This window comes from Sinocyclocheilus grahami, unplaced genomic scaffold (assembly GCF_001515645.1).
Source record: "Sinocyclocheilus grahami isolate Dianchi unplaced genomic scaffold, SAMN03320097.WGS_v1.1 scaffold69.1, whole genome shotgun sequence".
Lineage (NCBI taxonomy): Eukaryota > Metazoa > Chordata > Actinopteri > Cypriniformes > Cyprinidae > Sinocyclocheilus > Sinocyclocheilus grahami.
Genome location: NW_015505248.1, coordinates 772,147 through 789,599, shown reverse-complemented (window position 1 = coordinate 789,599; position 17,453 = coordinate 772,147). Strand labels below are relative to the sequence as shown.

Sequence of the window (17,453 nt, the reverse complement as noted above, 5' to 3'; positions counted from 1 at the left end):
TCTTAACCAGTTGAAGAGAGCCTAAAACCCCTTTAAAACCAGTCACCAGGGCAGTCTGACTAGGCTGTGAGACTAGCAAACCAGATTAGGCTGGTTTCAGATGATTATTGTTGAGTTTTAGAGGGGATTCAGGCACTTTTTCAGCTATTCAGGCCTGGAGACCAGCTCTCCATTCAGCTAAAAATAGCTCAGCCAGACTTGGAGTCCAGTGTAAACCAGCTAAGACCATCAAACCAAGGGGGGCATTTACACAACAGTTTTCAACTAAAAATGGAAAACTTTTGATGCATTTTGGCCATTCATTTACACAACAACCGTGTTTTGTTGGCTTGGAGACACAAACTTTTGAAAACTGGTATCAAAGTTCAAGTTTTTGAAAACTACCTTTATGATCTCCGTGTAAAGTGCAAAAATGCAAATTTTTGAAAGCGATGAGGTCATGCACATGCGTATTATGTGTTCAGTCTATAGGTACGTACGCACTACGCAGGCACGCAGTGTTTCTTTAAACAGTGACATTGCCAACTACTGGCATGGCATGCATAATACAGTGTTTTTATTCGTTTTCGTAGATCAGTGTGAACTGGGATTGTTTTGACAACGTTGTCGTCTGTATGGAAATCTTTTCAAAAATACAAAGGAAAAACGTCTCAGTTTTTTGTCGTTTGTTGTCGTGTAAACATACCCCAAGTTTTTCTCAGCAAGCCAATAAACCTTTCTCATTTCACAATGCTATATAAACCTTTCCCATTCAACTTAATTAGGCAGACGCTTTGCTTTGTTTAACATAGAGTTTGTAAGGATCCGTCTTCAAATGCTGATTGGCGACCCATTTGGCGTGTTCTCAAATAATCTTCACATTAAGCAGCGTTGGTCCTCATCTTAGGTCACAGGTGGCTGGGCTCCTGGGGCCCAGAACCAGTAGAGTAAATTGAACACAAGGCGCCCGTCCCCCTGCCTACGTGCTCGCCGTCTGAGTGGAACTGTGTATTTCCAGTGAGTGAGAGACAGAATAATGCCGTGCCTTGTGTGCCCCGGCGAGCTATCACTGCTCTGCCGTTGCCATGGTGACAGTGCCCTCGTTGGGTACAGCGGGCTGGAGAAGTTGCTCTGGCTCTGCGTCATATTTATTCCAGTGGATCCGTGCGCTCTCTCCCGCCTCCTCCTTTTGCTCTCCTCTACGTTTTCTCTCTATCTCTCTTTCTCTCTGTCCATGCTTTTTAGGGCTAATTGACCCAGCTCCAGATCATCAATACGTCGAGCTTCGACTACCACAAACAGCACAGACCCCGAAGAGGTAAAATGTGGTGAGGCAAACAATATGGAACTTGATTAGATTAATTTGGTTTTATTGAACTCAGGCTGTTTTAGTATAATAAACTGGCTGCATTTTGTGTTGTTTTCATGCACTTAATTGGATCAAGGGTTGATCGTAGATCCTTCCTCTCTGTTTCTCGACAGCGTGGCAGCACCGGGAACACCACCGTGACTGCGAGCGAAGGTGAGTGAGTGTCAGCGCACCCAGGTAAACATCTAAGCTTCGACAATGGTGGTGTCAGAGGAAAGACAGAGGAGGGATCATCTTTGTTTTCAGCAGAGCTGCGAGTCGGAGTGTGAGCGCGTGTGACTGAGGACGAAAGAGAGGGAGGGAGAGCAGGACCTGATTGTGCAGTCTGTGGTGAAGAGCATCTCCCGAGGCTCAGGGCTTCAAAGCCAATCTGTGGTTCTGAAAACAAAAAGCAATTTCCTACAGCAGTGCAAAGAAACCCTTCAGTGTGAAATTATTCTCAGTGGAGTGGCTCTCTTTGTTCTTCGCTCACTGTGTTTTGGCCCGCAGCTCCAGTCAGCTAAGGAAAGTAAATCAAATGAGTTCATTAAAGGCATTTTAGGAGTAAGTAATCGCAGGGACTGATTTTACATCCGACTGGCTGGTCGTTTGTGTGCATGTGGGATGGAGAGTGTTGTCTCTGTGTCACCATATTGATTTTGAGTGACGGGTGACATGTAATAACAGCGGTGCGATGAAAGCAGTGCCTTGTTCCCTAGATACACCAGATGAGAGTCTGTGAAATCAAGAGGTTGCTGAGGGCTCTCGCACTCCCCCCTCTCTGGAGTTGTCAGGCGGCTTTGACAAGGGACGTAAAGGACCAGTGGTGTGTGAGATTCGGTAGTTAGAAGCACAGCACACTGGAGGGAGAGGCTTTGAGAAGGGAAAGCGGGGTAGAGCGAGGGAGGCGTCGGATCGATCGCGGGACTGACACGGAGCGGGTGCCATGTGGACAGGGATCTCTGTCTGTCCTTTGAGACTATGGGAAAGCCAAACGAGTCTTTAAAAAAGGGAGGGCTGAAGATGTGAATGTGCACTTAGACAAAGACAGATGTGAATAACTTCTACATTGTATTGTTTTGTGTGAGTGCTCAGCCAGTTTTAGATACAGGTTCTTTGAAGAAATTAGACACCTTAGCACACTCTCTGGAATGTTTCTCCAATGTCCCAGTGCACCAGGTATGCTTTGCATTTTTAATCTAAACTCTCTGTAGCCATTAACTGAACCATTTTCTCGTCTGTACAAATAAATGGCAGTTGCCACATTTATAGAACAAGGTATGTTTTTGGATATGTTCCATGGAAATACCATGGTATTCTTAAAAGTACTTTGATGTACCATTTAGACATCTTGCTATATGAATATGGTAACAAAATCATTACAAATAAATCCCAGTTACTATACTCACTGAAAAAAAAATATTACTATGTTTTTGATCATAATATTCTTAGAAGTAAATTGCATTCTGTATGAATATGTTAACAGTACCATTATTTTGTCATTATGAATAAATCACAGTTATTGTACAGAAAAAGTTACCATGTTTTTGACACACATAATGGGAAATACCAAGATACTTGAAAATGTATCGTGATGTACCAGGTAGATAATAATGATATTAACAAAACCATTAAATTGGTTGATGTTGTCAGTACGAATAAATCACATTTAGTATATTTACACAATATATAGCATATATATATATATATATATATATATATATATACACACACACTATGTTTTAGGACATAAAAATACCATAGTATTCTTAAGAGTAGCCGTAAAAGCACTATGTAAATGGAATGGTATATGAATATGAAGCCATTAACAGTATGATTTTTGTATCACAGTTATTGTAATTACAAAAGCATGTTTTTTTGTACCATGAAAAATTACCATGTAAATGCCATAGTATTTCCATCTAATCATTGTACTCTCACAGGCACTGGTATTAAAATTATAGATATTAAAAATTCCAATATTATATATTTTCCAATTTAATATTCCAATATTAGATGTTTTTTTACTCTAAATAAATAAAAAAGAAAACAAACTAGAATCAATCATTTTAAATTCTACAAGTGAATTTAGGCATCACAATATTAAAATAAATACAGTACAAAGATTTAATAAATTCATTAAGTGTTATTAAATTAGTGTATTTTTTATTAATGTTTACTATGCTAATATTACTTATATTTATTATTTGCTATTAATGTTTATATAAATATTCACTGTAAAATATTTGTATAATAATACACAAATGTTAAATATTAAACACACAATATTATACAAATATTAACATTTGTTAAATGACGGCAAATGTATTTTAAATAGGCATGTACAATTGAATATCCAATATTTTAAATGTATTCAATTAAAAAAAAACATTATTATTATACTTTTTTTCTTGTGCTAATAACCAATATGGTACCAATATATTGTGTGCATCTACCCCACTGTACATTTTTTGTGAATGTATCAGAGATAGAATAATGTACAGCAATGCATAGGTAGGTTTACTGAAATGTACAGAACATGGAAAGAGCAGAAGGACGGCTGTATGAGGAGAAGGCAGATCAGTCATGCAGCAGATAGAGTGTGTGTCTCACTCTGGCAGGGGTGAGCTTTACAGCAGACCCCAGGGAGCATCAGGAGGGCAGGATGAACGTGTGCTTGTGTGTGTGTGTGTGTGTGTTTATGCAGTGTGTCGTAGCTCCACTAGGCGGTAATGACTCCGTGCCTCTGGCTGCCTCTGTTTATCTCCGTTAGCAGCACAAGGCAAAAAAAGGCAATACATGGAGAGAAAAAAAGAACAGCATTACATGGCCAGTGTGCTCTAAAATGTGCCTCACAGGTCACTTTGACAATGTTGGCTCTCGCTTTCCCTCTCCCTCCCTCTCTGATCCTCTCCTGTGTCACACACACACACACACACACACACACACTGTCTCTCGTTTTGTTTTTTTCTCCCTCCCACAAGTATTTCAATTTGCATATTAATGAACCTGGGCGCAGTGTCGAGCAGGAGTGTAATTCCTACTTCCTGTTTCTCGCTGAGCTCTTGTTTCTACATTTAGATTTTTTTTGTGCCCTCCTCCTGCTGACTCCCCACCCCTTTCTGCCTGTTTCTGTTTCTCAGAAGAAGCCCATGCTAACAGTGCGTGGACTGAACAAACACCATTTCATTAAGAGCAGTGCCAAACATGTGAGAAGATGTCTGTTGGAGGTTGTGCTTGCCCAGGTAAGAGCTTTAATTCCCTCTCTTCTGCATGGACAGCTTCAGGCAGGAGTTGCAAAACTGCATGAGGTTTTTGGGAATGAAAGGAAGAGCACTATACCTGGAAGATTTCACATATCTCTTGCACCAATAATGTAGAGCCACTTAGGTCATATGTTGCATTGTGCACTGTATCTGTGGCCTGTTTATTTGAACTGGAAAGGAGCATTAAATAAATCAGCATTCCTGTATGGTGACATTTGTTTTATTTCTGCATGTAATAGCATGCATTTGTTTGTGATCTCGGAGCAGAGACTTCCTGGACATTGCTGTGACTTGAATAGCTCTCTGACTTGTGTGTAGGCTATAGTTGTGTGGAGTGCTGTCCTTTTGTCACATGACGTCAGCTCTCACTCACATTTTAAAGTGCTTTGCATAGAGAAACAAGTAAAGACTTTTGATTGAGCAGGACACTGTGGCAGTTTAACTTCTGACGGTTATGAAAAACATACTCTGTTTTTTTTCTTAATCATGTTCTGAAAGCAGTTTTAGGCGTTGGTTGGTCATTTGTGCCGATGCCAGGGAATAATATAAAGAGTGTTTCTGTAATGTTTATAAACTTCTGACACAAGTTCATTCATCTGCATTGCAAACATTTTTCACATGTTGAAGGCATTTGAAATCAAAGACATTAACTTTTTGGGCAGCTGTCCTTGCTTTGAGATTGTTGAATAGAGACATCTTAAACATCTGTCTTGACTAATTTATACAGGAATTGCACAATCAGTCACAAGCATAATTCGCTGTAAGCATAAATCACAAATTAGCCATATTTTACACCTGTTAACTTTTATAAATATTGGTATTTATTTTAGTATTATTACTTACGTTTATAATGCATACCAATTTATATTTGTTTAATCATATTTATATATATTATATTTTTATATATGTATGCATCTATATTTATTATTGCTAATAAATACTTATTTTTATTATTACTTATATTTATTATGCATAACAATAAGCTCTGTTAATTTATGTATTAATTCATTTATATTTTTCAATATATATATTTTAAATATTCACATTGATGTTTATATATATTCATATGTATAAAATATTTGTATTTATAAATCTTTATATTTTTATATTTATGCATATATATATATATATATATATATATATATATATGTTTTGTTTTATATTTATAATATTTGTATTTACTTATTTGCATTTAAAGTATACATTTGATCAGTTTGAATCAAACCTAATTCAATTCAAGTTTATTTGTATAGCACCTTTCACTATACAAATTTTTTCAAAGCAACTTTACAGCAAATTAAGTTTCTACAATATTTAGTGGTAGTTTATCAGTGGTGACTGTCAGTTAATGTACAAATGGCAGAAATGTACAGAAAAATCATTAAAGACGTAATCAAACAGATGATGAACACTATTAACAGCAATTATTATATGATGCAATCAAACTTATAGCAAAATGTGGTAGTTCTGTAAGTTGTTTCAGGGTTGGCATCATCTGAGGTCCTCTGAGGGGTTGGCATCATCTCTTCTCAGGTGTTCTGGATCCAGACTGAAGCTTGTGTAAATCCTAGTTGGCAAAAAACAGAGAAACAAATAGAAACATAATTAGCGTAGCTGCTGTTCCAACCAAGCAAAAATGATTTGTTTAACCCAAACTAACGAATAATAATGTAGACTAGACTTGTGGCACTCCATATTTTACTGGTTTTAATTGAGATGACTCCCCATTTAAATGAACAAAATGGTAGCGATTGGACAGGTAGAATCTAAACCATCTTAAAGCCTGCCCTTGAATACCTGTATAGTTTTGTAATCGATCTATGAGTATGTCATGAGTAACGCAGCACTAAGATCAAGTAAAACTAGCAATGAGATACAGCCTTGGTCTGACGCAAGAAGCAAGTAATTTGTCATTTTAACAAGTGCAGTTTCTGTGCTTTGGTGGGGCCTGAAACCTGACTGAAATTCTTCATAGAGATCATTTTTTGCAGGAAGGAGCACAATTGAGCAGACACAACTTTTTCTAAAATTTTAGACATAAACGACTTTGAATAAAAGACCTAAGACTTTGCCAGTGCCACACTTTGGACAGAATCTTCATAAAAATGTTAGCACCGCTATATCCTTGGCTTAGAATCAAGTGATGTTCCTAAAGACATGGCTTCATGTTGGTGATCTAACAGCAAGTATCCTATAGGGAAACTCCGATCAATGGCAGCATGAAACGTTTGGCCATATACCTATGTAAACCCGTTAAGAGTGACAGAGTGATGATATTTACAGTTGCATTTAATCATTTAGCAGACGCTTTTATCCAAAGCGACTTACAAATGAGAAGAGCAAATAAAAGTAATTCAGACCAATAGGAGGGCAACAGTATACAAGTGCTGTAACAAGTCTCAATACAGCAGCTTTCCCCATTCTTTTGCCATTTGTAACTTAGTGTCTGAATGTTACCTGTTGGCCTTATAATGAATGAGCGTAGCTTGTTTGAGTGTGATCAAATATGCTGGAAGTAGTGATGTAGCATATGTTGACTTTGCTGTGAAGCCCAGTGTGCGCCATCACCTACACAGAGAGGACAAATTTACACCACTAGACACAAGGCACTCTTGTTTCTGACCCAGTCTTTTTCTCTCACAAGTTATAGTCTCTAGATCACTTAAATATGTTTTTAATCGAGTCCATATGTTCAGTCTATAAGAGTTTCCAAGTACCAAACGTCATGTTCTTAAGATCTGTGGCATCATGGAAAGACAAGCACTATTACAAGGCACGTAACGTCTGTCCTCTCCCTCACTGCGATAAAGATTAAAAACAGGGTGAATGGCATCAAGACAAGTTTGGACCAGTGTGGGGATTGTTTTGGTGCCATAAACACAAGGCAAGCAGTTTCTTAAGACGTTCTCAAGTCAGATTTTTATCTCTGTGCAAGAGCCAGCCACAAAAGCCTCTCTGGCAACCCCATTGATAAACAAGCCAAAATTTGGCACGTTGCGTTTGTTTAAAATCAAGTCACAAGGGTACATTTTTACAAGCGTAGTCATGGAAATTTCCACAGACATGTGTCCTGTCTGATTGCTTTCCTTTTTTTGTGAGGAGGGAGGCGGGAAAGAGGGCGAAGAGAAGAAAGAAGGAGACAGGGTGAGACTGAAACAGGCTCGGAGCATAAGAGACGGCTATTTCTTGCTTTAGTCTGTGATCCCACTGCGCTGTTTCATAAAAGGCAGAAGAGCACCGTAAAAAACTACTTGTGATGTTCACCTCTGTCAGAAACACGATGCAATCTGTGCTTACAGCGCACGCCCCTCCCCTCGACACAGGTTTGGTTTGAAGTCTGGTTTGTTTACATTCCTATGCTCATGTGGGCTGCACATACAGTGGGCCGCTGTGATGTTCCTGTCTGGATTCGCGGATATATTCACTGAGCACGGATTGCACGCTTTTAATGGCCTCTTTTATAGCTTTGTTTGAGCTAGATAACAACCCATACCGACATTTTTAAATTTGACTAAGCTCCATCCAGCTGCTCTCTGCCACTCGACTCTCTACCTTTCACCCACAGGCACTCGATATCAGCATGTGTCCTGTTACCTCATGCAGAAAGTCACATGGCCCTTTGATTAGAAGGAAATGACTTTAAGCAAAGCTAAAATAGCAACCTCGGTCGCAAAGCAAGCCTGTTTCAAGTTGCACAACGATGAAAGGGTTAGGGTGTGCCTGTCAAGTTGGGAGAAGCTGCGTTGATTTACTGTCTCCCTGCTGGATTGGCAATGCCTGTGCGTTTTGTGTGCGTGTGTGCAACATCTCCCCCCTCTCCAGCTCGTGGCTCACAGATCTGTCTCATTACACAGAGCTAGAACAAAATGGCTTCCTGTGCAGAAAGCTCCCCTCAACTTGTCAGTGTTAGATGGGGATGTTAGAACTCGTTATGTCACGTGTCACCTATGGTGACGGAATATTAGATGAGAGCTGGCATTTGCCAGCTGCACAACTCCACCACAGCAAGAATCAATGCCCTGTCTGAACAAAAAGGACACATGATTTTACGGACTGAATGAAGATTTATTAGTGGTGCTTGGTAGGATAAGCATCAATATTGCTATTGCTTATATTTGTACCTCTATTTGTATTATGATTTGGCATGTGACTCACTGTTTGTGTATGGATACGAATGATTCTTTAAGTTGTGCGGATTGATGATGAGAGGTGTGCTGTTACTTTTCCAGGTGTTTTCAAACTGTCATCCTTATATGTAAACAAATATGCAATAATGTTTTACCACGTTTACAGAATTTTACATTATTAACGCAAAATGTTATTTTAGGGCAGTCAAAGTCAGCACTTTTGTAGTTTCTTAGTATAAAAAAAATTTGCTATTACATTTGAAAAAAAAAACACCTTTCTCACACAGTATAAATGGGTAACAACTTTACATTTTTCTGCAGGTAATCACAACAGTAGGCTACTGAAATGTGATTTTGCTATTATGTAGGCTGCTAGTTCAATAAACAGTTAATATTGTTTTAATTTTTTTTTTAAATAAAATTGTTAATAAGACGTTAATATTGAGTAACTTATATTTTACACACAATATTACCAGTTACTTTGTCTACTTTTCGCTCCACCGTACTTGCTAAACGAAGCCTGAAACGCACAGTAGTAATGGTTAGTTCCTAAATTAATCAATGTTTTTGAACGAATCTTTTGAGTGAATGAATCAATCAATGACTCATGAAAACACTTGAATTCAAAATAGTGCACTATCGTGCTACTCTTAATATATTCCCCGTATATTGCAGAAATAATAATAGGCCTATGCTATTAAGCTATTCGGAATTCCATGTCTCATTCTTGATTGAATCGTGTTTTTGAACAAATCATTTAATAGACGATCAAATTACTCACTTATACAGTCACTTATCGACACCTACTGGTGTAATTATTGAGTAATTTGCAGTAAGTCATTGAAAAATCCAGAGCTATACATATGCCTTAAGAAATTCTTTCATAGACTAGACTTACTCTGAAGGTACAAGCCAAGCCATCTAGAAACCAGAATATCATGGAGAATCTTTAAAAGAGGTTGACTATTTACTTGGGGCAGTAAACTGCTTTGCAACTACCCAAACCATCCTAGCCACTGCATACCAACACCCTGATGGTGACTTTTGCATGGGCAAATATTTTGTTCAGAAAATGTAGTTTTGCAATCATGATAAAGGACAGCTGCTGTAGTTGAGCCAAATAACTGTATAGATCAGCAATTGTAAATGCAAGAGTGTATTGTAGAACTGCAGTAATAAAATGAATTAAATATGTAAAATGTAATAAAATGAGAAGTAAGCAAAGGCATCTGTATCTTGTAGAGTGACGAGGATCAGCTGTTTGCTACTCTATGATTTCCAGCTCAGTGGCTCCTGCCTTGAGACCTCGATAAATTTCCATGACCTGACCCTGCGGCTGCTGATGCCAATGGAAACACACTGAGTATGATTAGAACAGACCCCACGCTCTCTCTATATACCTGAAGTGTGTGTTTTATGTAGGGAACACCTAAAGTTCCAGAGCTGATTTATTCCCAATGACAGCAAATGTGTTTTCCTCTGTATGTTTTACTGCTCATTGATTTTCCTCAGCATTCTCATCAAGTATTTCTCCCACTGCTTTTTGAGGTCTGACATTGGTGTTTGATGGCATCGAGTGTTTGCCAACAAAGTCAACAAAAACCACAGTTACTTATTAGTCATTTATCAGACACTTTCATATCCAAAGTGACTTACAGTATATTTATTACAGGTCCAGTCCCCACGGAGTGACCTGAGGTTAAGTGCTTTGTCACATCTTTAACCACTAAGCTGCCACTGCAGTGCAGCAGGAGGCAGAATATTCACTGTATATTTGTTAAGTGTGGGCATTTCAGAGCCCTCATCTTATTTCCTCTCACAGCAGTGCAACGCGTGTTTCCAAGTGATTTAACGGCTTAAAGAGATGCTTGCAACAAAAAAGCCAGTCAGTTTAATCCACCGGTGGGTTCACTCAGCTTTGCATACGTCTCTGGCAATCAAATGCTTATACGAGTTTTAGGTGGTAATGAGTAGTTTGGGATGAAAAGAAAGGAATCACCTGTAGAGCATAAGCATTAGAAAAGTCTGAAGAGACTGTTTGATACCTGCTGGGTCATCAGAACATCATCATCTTGAAAATCAGAGGTGCTGTTAATGCTGGTATCGGTGAGTCATGATTGGGGTCAGTAAGATTTTTTTAAAAGAAATTAATACTTTTATTTAACAAAGGATACCTTAAATTATTTAGAATGTTACAAAAGATTTCTATTTTCAAATAAATGCTATTCTTTTGAACTTTTTATTCATCAAAAACTAACAAAAAATATGAAGCAGCACAACTGTTTTCAACATTGATAATAATAAGAAATGAAGACCAAATAAGCACAGAAAGATTTCTGACTAGATTAATAGGCATCATAGGAATAGACTATATTTTTAAATAAATTAAAATAAAAAAAGTTATTTTAAATATTTCACAATTTTTAATCAAACAAATGTAGTGTATATTAACATAATATTTTTTATTGAATAAAACGGATAAAACTTCAAATTTCATAATAAACTTCATAATCAAATTTCAGTTTTTCTTCTGTAATATTGTACTGAAATATTTTTGATGACAAAAAAAACCCAGATTTTACCAACATATTAGCATGTACAGTATGAGAGTTTCTGTATATTCTCACCAATGCTTTTTCATGATTTTACCATGAGTTTTCCAGTTTGTGATGACAGGATAACAGTTTTGTTAAACAGTTTGATAGAGATCTCACAAAGAGTATTTAGCCAAAGAAACACTTCAGAATATAAAATATTTCTATTGACTATAGAAAGAGTTGAGACTTTTTCATGACTGTATAAGATTTCAATCATTTCCAGTAAAAACTTTGAAAGTCCCTAAAATTTCCAGGTTTTCACGGATCGTGGGAACCCTAAACAAAATATTCACATGTGCGGTAATATAAATGCTTAATCTAAATCTTGGGATTTATTACATAGATTTCATGACAAATTCAAAAGTGTAGACTTTCTTTTGTGAACAGCACATGAAATTCCTCTCATGCACATTCCTCTGAGTAGAGGACAGACATTAGATATGATATGTACTGCAGTCATTCCCCCACAGTAGTTAGTATGGCCCTCACATATGTCGTCTGTCGCCAGAGCATTATCACGCTCTGCCAGCCGTTAGGCTGTGAGCAGTCTGGGTGAGCGTGAGGCACATGGCTCCTCCTGTGCTTGTGTTTGGGAGAGATGAGGCAGTGGCATCACAAAGAGCCCCCGGAGCACTCAGATGCAAGCAGAGGCCTCATCAGGGAGAGAGATTTTGTCAGCCATGGAGGATGGAGTTTTCCCACAGAGGCAATCCTTCATTCAAACCGGAGGAGTTAAAATGAGAACAGCTTCACTACTGCAGATGAAGGACGTTCATAAAGCTTCATAAAGCTAATAAATGAATTCAGCAAGGGCCCCAATGGACGTTTAGCTATAATCGTTTTTTTGTTCTGCATGTCTGGATGTGCCATTTAACCAAGCAGCTTATTACGGTAGATCCATCAGTTATCAGATGTACCATGTTGAGGTACCTGTCATCCCGATTTCACACCCTAATTTATATAGTCATCAGTGGCTCCCTTAACACTCATGTATAATCGTGAAGTTGGCCCATAGTTTCTTTGCAAAATTTATACTGCAATCCTTTGACTTCAGAAGATTTGGGGTTTATGCACGTTCATGACATCAGGGGGCGATGTTGTTCTATCTGAGGGAGTGGAGGGGTCTGACCCATCACACGTGCCTATGTGACCCACAGCAATTTAGTATACTGTAGATTCTTTATTAAAGTCTCTGACTTGAATGCTCTTATATCATTCTGAAAGAGACAGTTCACCCCAAAATTAATTTTAAGTCATAATTTACTCACCCTCATGTCGTCCTAAACCGGTATGCCTTTCTTTTTTTTGTGGAACATAAAAGAAGATATTTTGAAAAATGTTACAATGAAACTCAACTCATTCTTCATTTAGTAAAACTGGCATTTTGATCCCAATTATATACTTTTGATATAATTAACAGGAAAAACACAAATATTGAACTTTATTTGAAGTAAATTGAATAAATATTCAAGTCCATATAGAATATATATATTTTATACACAAATATATCAAATATTTAATGTGCAAAGATTCTGATGTTTTTATGCATTTTTTAATTTATTTATCAAAGTTACTAGTTTAAGTGCTACAAACTAAATAAATGAATTTAGAGAGCTTATTGCCAACAGGGTCTTCAGAAGATGTGTATGTGGTGTAAACAGCATCCTCTCTGCGCTCATTTAAGTCGTGTTATATATTTATTTATTTATTCATTCATTCATTCACTTATTTATTTCCTGTAGTCAACTCGAAATGTTTTCCTTTTGACAAATGTACAGTATAAGCTTTCGACGTGAAGTGTACTGAATGCAGATTGAGGGTGCGGGCTAGTGGTTTTGGCTTTTTTTTTTTAAATATCGGCATCGGCCGATAAGTTTTTCTGTTTGGTCGTTGTGTTCGAGGCTTTTATTTTGATGGTGCTGAGAACGGCAGCACCTGAGCACACTTGACAAATGTACAGTATAAGCTTTCGATGTGAAGTGTACTGAATGCAGATTGAGGGTGCGGGCTAGTGGTTTTGGCTTTTTTTTTTTTAAATATCGGCATCGGCCGATAAGTTTTTCTGTTTGGTCGTTGTGTTCGAGGCTTTTATTTTGATGGTGCTGAGAACGGCAGCACCTGAGCACACAGTGGTTCTCCCTCTGGTTCGCTGTTGTCGTTAACAGTTCTGTCTAAATACGGATAAAAATCTGTCTAATAATCCGATAGAACGTTTAAACAAACAAATTAAAATGTATACAAATGGTCTTATAACGATTGCTTTTATATTATTAGTAATAGAAAGCCAAACATTATAATACTTTCTTGTTTGCCATCAGCATTCAGCAAATAATGTTACGCATTTATATCATTTAAACAAATCTTTGAATGTCTAATAAACATCTAATTTAAAAAACCTTGCAAACTTAGTCAGATCCAGTTGTGAGATCTTGTGAAGTGTGCATTTGTATCCTGCATGATCGGGTGTACTCTGCATGACGGTCGATCCGTGTGAATTGAATGCGGACAGGAGGAGAGTTCAGCTTCACTGGAGACGGGCGATCGACAAACTTTAAACTCGTGATTTTAAATTATGCTGCGCTTTATGCATTTGCCCACTGTCATATTCATGGCATTTTCACTGTGTGCTGTATGTAAAATGAGTGTTACCTTGGCTTTATTTGAAAAAAAATATGATTCCCAATGCATACAAACTTCCCAGATTACTTAGTGCCCTGTTGGTTACAGTGTGTACTTCCTTTTTAATTATATTTTTATTAAATATTAATTTATTAGTGAAAAATACTTTGTCATCTAAAGTATAAGTATGTTTATTTAACACATTTATTTTTTTTATAAATTTTTAAAATTTCTTAAATATTAATTAATTAAAATAAAAAAAATTATATCGGCTTTATATCGACCATCGGCCACCCTGCTTTCCAAGATATCGGCTCTAAAGTATAAGTATGTTTATTTAACACATTTATTTTTTTTATAAATGTTTAAAATTTCTTAAATATTAATTAATTAAAATAAAAAAAATTATATCGGCTTTATATCGACCATCGGCCACCCTGCTTTCCAAGATATCGGCTGTCAAAAAAACAATATCGGTGGACCACTAGTGCGGGCAGTAGTAGAGTGTGTACGGGCTGGGGGAGGGGTGGGCTTGATTGGAGGGGAACGCGAGGGGTTGATGTTCCACCAGAGCAGGGAGTGTTGAGGGGGGCTGCACGGATAGGAGAGAAAGAAGGGCCTGTACCATTGTTCATGAACAGGAACAAAGGGTCGCACGGGCACTTTTCCTCGTTACCCCCTTGAGTCCGGTTCCCGTTTAACAAAGTCTACTACCAGCGCTGAAGCTGCATTTTGTAACGGCTTTTTGCACACCACCATGGTTTGAAGGGACTGATGTTTAAGAACAGCGACCGACAGACCGGGATTATAAACAGGGAGCACCGGGAGGAGAGCGCGTCGAATTCCAGCTTGGATTCCTGCAGGTGCGCTTGTGCTTCAGTGCAACATTAACTCATAGCAACCTTTCGTTTTAAAGCGAGAAAGCGTGAAAATAAAGGCGTTAAATTGCGTCGCCATGGTGATGCTGTTTACACTGTTGAAATAATCCGCGAACCTGTGCAGGGCCTCGCCTGTGTTCCGAGCCAGGCCTGGCTAAGCTAGGCTATCAAGTTTGTCGTTATAGTAGACAAATATCGAGACTTGCTAGGAATCAGTTGCTAAAAATAAATCAGCAATACGTGTTTTGAATTAAGTGTTGTGTGTTTTAATAATGGTTCAATGCACTTTATTATGAATTGTATTAAGTAGTGTGGCTACACCTTAATAGTAGCTTAGCACAAATGTTCACCAACAACAGAGAGGAGGATGAAGTAGTTACTATTAATCTGTGTGAATAGGCATTAAATACAGTCATTTGATATATCGGTTTTTAATGGCTTTAAATTATAATCATAAATTATCAAATAAAAATAGTTTATTTTTGTGTGTGAATAGCATTATAAAACATGTTATTCTGGTAAATTTAGTGTGAGCTTTAGTCTAAATAGTGTGTGTGTAATTCTTAAGGACATGACTGAGAATGAACGCATTATATTTCTCATATACACTTTAAAAAACAGCTCTAATGTAAAGAGAGTAGTTGGGAAAAAATGTGCATGTCTTAGTTTATTTTATATTATGCAGATTATTAAAACTCACAGAGCCACAACATTGACAGGATGGTGCATCAGACTAGTAGAATGGAAGATCTGTATGTGTGACCATGCATCATGCAAAACTGGGAAATATCAGGGAAATGTAATATTGTGAGAAGTAATTTTCTATATTATATAAATATTTCTATAGTGAATATAAATGTTTCTTGTTATGCTAAATTCAAATTATTTAATCAAATATCCATAACATAAGAAATCATGAACACAATCATGGAAATTCCTTAGTCAAAAGGTACGGGATCATCCTTTATTTCCATCGTATAGCCTTTATAGTGACACAAATGTGCAAGAATCATGAAGTGCACTTTATGGATAATGTTGCATTATAATAATGGACTGAATTGTACATTGCATTAGATTAGTCTTTGTTCGGCATGTTTTGGGGTTGTTGCTTTTAGCTTGTTGTTTCAGTTAACATAAATTACACAGCACTAACTGGAGTTATATGAATCCTTATATACAGTATGAGTGTATTAGTGACATGACGTGTAGCCAGGTATGGTGTCCCATACTTGGAATTTGTGCTCTGCATTTAACCCAGCCAAGTGCACACACACACACATCGTGAACACACTCATCCATGTTTGCTGCAGCGCCCAGAGAACAGTTGGGGTTTCAGTGAGGTCTCACCTCAGTCATGGTATTGAAGGTGGAAAAGAGCGCTGTATTTTACTATATTTTTCCAGAAATATTTGATTGGGTTCAAGCCCAGGCTGTGGCTGGGCCACTCAAGGACATTCACATAGTTCTCTATAAGCCACTCTTGCTGTGTGCATAGCAACCCTCTACATTGCGAGTAAATCGCTCGCATATGCGACTAAATCTTCACTCTGGCGACTAAATGATGTATAATATTAGCCAATTGCTAATAAATTCTCAGATTTTACTCGCCAGTGTGTGAGTTGGAGGCTAACTCTGCCTGAGCGCATCAGAGTTTCACCCTCCACTAAGCGATCTGTGCTGTTTTTCAGTTAAAGGCGCAATAGGAGATCTTGGAAAATGCTAACTTTAGCCTTATAGCACTGAAAGCGAATGTCCCACCCTCCCTGTAATCGCCGTCCAAAGCCACGCCCCCTGAATGCATATACGCTCACTCACAGACCAGAGTACCAGAGACAACATTACTACAATAAGCTACATCAGCGGTTCCCAATTCCAGCCCATGTTCCGAAGTGAAGTAAACTTCAACGTATTTCCCCCGCTCAGTGAGGAGGGAGCAATGAACACTGTGTAGGGATCATATCGATCGGAACACAGTTCATGCACGTAGCTCACTTCTAACGAGCTGGTTATTTGAATCGGGTGTGTTAACTAAGCGAGACATTCAAAATATGCAGAACGGGGGGCGCGAGGACTGGATTAATCGCTGGGCTACATCATGCGTCATTCACTGGTGTGAAAACTTAAAAAGTACTACAATACTCTTGGACCGAGCTTTTTGATTGGACGAACATTTCTTGGTCCTACGCCTTCCACAAAATATTTAAATACAGATGAATACATTTAGACCACTTAACTTAATGATTGCTATCGGGATGTGAAGAGACTTTCAACCAGCATAACAAAAAAATGTTTCTGAAGACAATCACCTATTACACCTTTAATGTGAATGGATGTGCAACGCACATCGTACCGTAAACTCTAGTGTGAAGGCGCACGACTCGCCGTCGCTTTGTTTCACACACACGCAGCGAGAGAGGGAGAGAGAGAAATGACGGAGTTTCTTTGTAATTCTTCGGCTTTTAAGAAACTAATAGGCGGAACTAATGCGCAAACGGCAATCTCATTAGCTGGCGCTCACCTATTATCTTCCCTGTTTTGATTTCAGCAAATCAGTTCGAGCGAACGCACACAACCCGATTAATATTCATGAATCCAGTAGCTCATTAATCCTTGGTGCGTTTTATATTGTTCTTATTAGT

General features: G+C 38.0%; 1 protein-coding gene across 13 annotated transcripts in view; it reads left to right on the top strand.

Annotated features, from left to right (window-relative positions):
* Positions 1–1,104: 1,104 nt before the first annotated feature.
* The window catches only part of ldb1a (LIM domain binding 1a), a 27,625-nt gene continuing 11,276 nt past the window's right edge, over positions 1,105–17,453 (top strand). For 2 of the 13 annotated variants that reach the window (XM_016272309.1, XM_016272313.1), the window contains exons 1-3: positions 1,108–1,307; positions 1,462–1,501; positions 4,471–4,572. In XM_016272309.1, the coding sequence (XP_016127795.1) occupies positions 4,545–4,572 (28 nt within the window). In that variant the 5' untranslated portion in view covers positions 1,108–1,307; positions 1,462–1,501; positions 4,471–4,544. Of the gene's footprint in view, positions 1,308–1,424; positions 1,502–2,059; positions 2,507–4,470; positions 4,573–14,487; positions 14,800–17,453 lie in introns of those variants that run through there. The other 11 variants (XM_016272308.1, XM_016272310.1, XM_016272303.1 and 8 more) reach the window with 11 other exon arrangements.